Below are 5211 nucleotides of genomic sequence, written 5' to 3'. Positions count from 1 at the left end.
AGGATTAAGGTCTGCAAAGTCGCCAAGAAATCTAGGATTAAGGTCGATTTTGACCTTAATCCTGTCAGGGATTGAGGATAGGGATTGAGGATAGGGTACGCCATATGCTACGTGTATTTACAATACATCGATGTCCTGACACGAAACACCCGCAGGTTTGAGTACGCAGGCGAGAAGATCGCTTGTTGACGACTACTCAAATAGTCGAAAGTTCTCCGATGGAACGATATTTCGAAAGATAATTGAATACGAGACGTCTGACAACTACTCCAAACAACACTGGTGGTCGTGGCTGACGGACTGCAAAAAAGACATCCTATGCAGAATCTTCTCTCACTTGGAGTTCAATGCTGCCCTACGCCAGTTGTATCAAGTCCCTGCGCTGCTGGAAGATCTCAACATCACTGTCTGGCACAAAATCATAGCCACACGGAGTGACGAGGTAAGTAGCGAATAATATAACTCTAAGTAACATGTCCAATCTAACGATGCAGGAATTCTTGCACTACATTAGTCTTATACTCGCTACCTTCGACTACATATGCATCAAACAAAAACGCCTATTGATCGCACTTGACAGAGAAACTGTGAGACATTTGCAATCAAGATGTCCTGGCACGTCGCTGAGTGACCTAAAACATTTGGAACATCTAGTGCACAAAAAGCAAATCTTTCCCAACGTTGATGATGCCACCCGGCAAGAGATTTGGAAGAGATTGCGTAACACTAAATATTTGATACCCACTCTGGGAAGCTTACAGCATGACTTCAAATATATAAGAGGCCCCGCAGTGGCCCTCCACAGATTGCTGAGTCCTACAGGCAGTAGAAGACAGCACCGGAAGACCTTGCGCGATCTTGCAGAACTGGCGTTTTCGGCGCCACAACTACGCGAGAAAGTAACCATACAGATTACAAACGACTCGACACAGGAGATAACCGGTGATGAGCACGATCAGTTCGAGATCGGATTTCAGCAGCTCTACTTATTCGCCATGAGAGAATCATGGAGTCTAGTAAACGATTGTCCACTCAAAGAACCAGCGAGAGAAAAACCGTTACCAAAGTCTCCAGACCCTATTGTCTGGCACAATTTCGCGAAGCTTGCCTACACTCTGGGATTTAAATCAACAGAGGTCCAGCGACTAAAGCAAATAAACCCTTTTCAAGAGAAGGCTCGGCAGGTGCTTCTAGACAAACATGAATGGAGCTGCGAAGATGCACTTATACAACGTCTCTTGACTGATACAGAACAGCTCTATAGAATGATGAGTCAGAACACATCCTCACTGAAAAACGAGCCGCAGATGCTCACTCATGGGCCCGGTGAGCCGGTCAAAAGACGTCGAGGCCGGTGCTACGAAAATGCTTACGATCGAGACAAGCAACACATGTTCATCAAAACTCTCCTCCAGCCTGTGGATGGATATGCAGATTCAGTGACATCGCTCTTCGTTCGCAAGTCTGTCCATCAAGCTTTCTTCCCCTCCTGGAAGATTGCGCGTGAAGCACCTATTGTTTCAGAACCAAAAGAAGATGTCAATAGCAACAGAACTGAAGAACAGACTGATGATGTTGATATGCGAGATGCTGCTGCAAGTAGCCCAAAAGAGGGCACTGATGGAGTTATGGCCAGACAGCAGAATGGGGACACTGATATGATAGACACAACTGCAGTGAGCCGTAGCAGCCAAAGAGGAGATCGCGTTGACGGATTTCCATATCTCCATGCAGGTTCGACGAAAACACCTCAAGAGGGCAATCCCATCATGAATGAAGAGGTGAGAGGCGGCCTAGCGATAGCTATGAATACCGCAAGCACTGGCTTGATCAATGAGAGTTCCCAAAAAAGGAGCTTTGCTCACTCTAATACTGCCGCCGGTACCCTGCCTCCTGCACCACCATTAGCTCTACAGCTCGTTAGAGCCACCGACGCTCGACTTTCAACAACAAAGAGAACTCGCACTGACAATGATCGGGGAAATATCAAGGACCGGAATGGCAGTGAACATGCAACTGGTGCCAACACTCAGGTGGTCGCAAGAAGGGGATCCACTTCTTCTATTCCTCCTACAAATGCGTTGACCACTGCACCATCGCTAGATTTACAGCTCGTCAGCCCTGGCAACACTCATGACTGGGCAAGAAAACGACCTCGCACTGGCGACTATGTGGGAACCATCAGAAATAAGAATGGCAATGGGTACGAGAGTACTTTGAAGCTTCAGCGACCATCTGATTTCCATCGCCACTTACGTGGTCGCCACTCACCTTTGAATTATGGGAAAAGCATTTGGGGCGACACGCATCCTCAGATTTCAAGCTCGGTAGAAGTCACTGTCTGGACGGACTTTGATGGAGAATGGGAAGAAGTCCAGAACAGCAGGTGCAACAGTAGTGAGCAAGTCCAAGAAGTGATTGGAAAGTTGCAGGCAGAGCGAGAATGCTGGCCAGCAACGAAGGAAGGTCGAGGGCTCATGGCCTCAGAATGTTATGAAATTGCAACGCAACCAGGGGGCGATTATCGTGTATATGTTACAAAGTATGAAGAGTTGTGAATCTTGTTTATAGGATCTGCAAGTAGACGCATACTAAAAGCGCTAGATTCTCAAATGTAGGGTATGAATTTTGATCTATATGGTGACCCAAATTTTTCTATTGCGGTTACTATATGTATATTTAGCAAGACACTCAAGACTGATGCCATTATTGGGTCAGTCTTATGGCGATAATGTTGAACTAAGAAAAGTGAATGCTTAGTCCCATTCACATACTCTAGCTAGTATAATGTGGCATGATGGAGGATGGAACTCAAGAAATTAAGGGGCGACCCGCAGTCAGATAGTCGAATAGCAAGCGCTGGTAGTGCATCGAGTGAAGCTGTCTAACGTTAGCGCCTTTTTTCAGCTTAAGCTAGGACACTGTTACCTAAGAGACTTCCTCTTCAAGCGAGGAAAAGTAGACTCTAAAGTGTGCCCCTGCAACTATAGAGCTGCTCAAGATCCTACACATATCCTACTTAGCTGCACGCTATTCCAGGAGGACAGAGCAAAGATGCAAGAAGCTAGCAGGGACCCCCTATCACTAGCTTTCTTACTACACACAAACACAGGCATACAAGCTACAATTAGCTTTATTAAGGAAACTAAGGCTACAACACAGGCCTGGTATAAAGGAAACCTTGAGAACTAAGGCAACACCCACAGCAGGTGCCCCCGCCCTACACCCACTTTACCTACCTCTTCTACCCGTAATACCCCCTACTACCCCCCTCGATACTAGGCTACGAGCCTCACCTCGATTCAGATAGCCCCCTCCCCCAACTACACCAAATTGATAGCACTACGTAGATACTTGTAAGCCTTATCGGCTTGCACGTCTTATATAGCCTTCGGGCTGACACAAGACGTTAATCAATAATAATAATAATAATAATAATAATCGCATACGCACGGACCCGTCCCACACGTACTGTCGTCCATGGTAAGCGACCACCTTAGGCGTTGCATTAACAGTCTTATTCGTGTAGAACCACTTGGATGGGCCCACAAGTGGTGCATTTGTGCGAATACATTAATAGAATATTTAGCCATGCTAACAAATATTATGGTGGCAAGGTCACACACGATGTTCTGGTGTGGTTTAGCGCTGACTTTGTGGATGTGGAAAGACGCTAAGATCGATCAGATCATCCCGCGTGGTTTACGATAAGGAGTGTGCTATAGGTGCCCTATTGGAGTGTTGTAACGCTGACGGTCACGCCCTGGGCTCGGAGTGTGGCTGACAAATTTCTGCGTGGTCACTGTGTTGAGTTTTGTAGCATTATTTTCTCAATTGCGCAGTATGTATATGTACATATGACTAACTACACTGCACTGTACATATAGTAAAGTATAACCTACTGTGTATATCTCCTACCAACATTATGTGTACAGCAACGTGACCGTTGCGATCAGCTGCTGCCTCGGTACAATACCCATCATGCGTTGTTCCTGTCCTGCGCGGTGTCATCCTACATAGTTTCACTTCAAGTGGTTCTACACTCTGACAATCATCATGGGAGATCATGGGCCGTTATTGGCTTCCAGCACATCTCAAACCTCACCTATTTCGGGCATACACAGCTCGTTCTGGCTGTGCGGCCTAAAACTCACTCTACGTGCAGTCTCTTGTCTTCCCCTCAAATCTCTTTAGCTTTTAGTAGTACCGTTGTTACTTCGCTACAGCAGCTACGAGACACATCTAGTAGCTGTGCTGCGTGTTTTGAAGCTAGATTCCCGCACTTCTACTTGGTAGCTGCCATTCCTAAGTAGTCGAAATTCCCTACGACGGCTGGATACGCATCTGTCACAAGGCAACAACTGACTGTAACGTCTGTCCCTACGTAGCGGGACACCCTGCGTGATAGGACACCACAGACACTTCCTAACACAACAAACTCAACAGTATGCCGGAAAGATAGATATTCTCGGGATAGTAGCCTTAAGCTATAGTGTCTATCCTTTCTTAATGACCTTTAGAAATAGTTTCTGCTTACCGTGTAATACGTCGATTTAGTATAAGCGTTATACGACCGCCTCGCTTTAGCGGGCAGTAGATGCGTTGAAAGCTTATGCATCTTGCTAAAAGTCCGTCAACTTATAGTTTGTTATATCGCTATCTTATCCCGAGCACTACGCTCAAACTCGGGAGGTCGTCGTGCTCCTATGCTCATTGCAAGTCCGCTTGCTAGAAGTACTAGATAAGGAGGGCCCCGCACACTTTGCTTAAAGCATCTTAGCTGTACTGTAATCTATCACTGCTAACGCTAGACCTGTGGCTGTGTGGCTGTACCTCGCGTTTGCCAAGCGTGCTAGGAGACTTAAAAACCGGCTCGGATTCAGTTGGTAGCAGGGCTAGGTAGGAAGGCCTGAGCGTATAGCTCATGTTAAAGAACACACCTAGCATCAAAACCGCAACCGCAATCAGCTTCACAAGTCGCTTGATCTTAAAAAGAAGAGTATGTACATATAATATGTCACAACACTTCTTGTCTTTAGGAAACCTTTCGTGCTCTATTATTACATGACAAGTTTGTCGCGCAGCAGCCTCACCACCGCCTTATAGACTTGGGCTAAAGCCGCGTAGAGTGCATTGTCTAAAATTCCACCCTCGGTGTTAGTCTTGGCGCCCTTGTCGAGCAGCAGCTTCACCACCGCCTTGTGGCCTTCA

The 5211-nt window shown here is 46.5% G+C and overlaps 4 protein-coding genes across 4 annotated transcripts; 3 read left to right on the top strand and 1 right to left on the bottom strand.

Annotated features, from left to right (window-relative positions):
• Positions 1–155: 155 nt before the first annotated feature.
• On the top strand, positions 156–2558 carry COCMIDRAFT_31295 (uncharacterized protein; the record flags this gene model as incomplete). The annotated part of the gene is made up of 2 exons (XM_007695742.1): positions 156–442; positions 495–2558. Coding segments are annotated over 2 exons (2351 nt in total), but the record flags the coding sequence as incomplete, so codon positions are not given.
• A 334-nt stretch (positions 2559–2892) lies between these two features.
• Positions 2893–3192, top strand: COCMIDRAFT_111257 (uncharacterized protein; the record flags this gene model as incomplete). Its single annotated transcript, XM_007695741.1, has 1 exon — positions 2893–3192. A coding segment is annotated over one exon (300 nt), but the record flags the coding sequence as incomplete, so codon positions are not given.
• A 288-nt stretch (positions 3193–3480) lies between these two features.
• Positions 3481–3711, top strand: COCMIDRAFT_111253 (uncharacterized protein; the record flags this gene model as incomplete). Its single annotated transcript, XM_007695740.1, has 1 exon — positions 3481–3711. One exon carries the CDS (start codon positions 3481–3483, stop codon positions 3709–3711), a length of 231 nt encoding a protein of 76 aa, XP_007693930.1.
• Positions 3712–5060: 1349 nt separating this feature from the next.
• Positions 5061–5211, bottom strand: COCMIDRAFT_111252 (uncharacterized protein; the record flags this gene model as incomplete). Its single annotated transcript, XM_007695739.1, has 1 exon — positions 5061–5211. A coding segment is annotated over one exon (151 nt), but the record flags the coding sequence as incomplete, so codon positions are not given.

This window comes from Bipolaris oryzae (assembly GCF_000523455.1).
Source record: "Bipolaris oryzae ATCC 44560 unplaced genomic scaffold scaffold_419, whole genome shotgun sequence".
In the NCBI taxonomy this organism is placed as follows: Eukaryota; Fungi; Ascomycota; class Dothideomycetes; order Pleosporales; family Pleosporaceae; genus Bipolaris; species Bipolaris oryzae.
The sequence above is the reverse complement of the archived record's forward strand: the minus strand, read 5'-3'. Positions and strand labels throughout refer to the sequence as shown.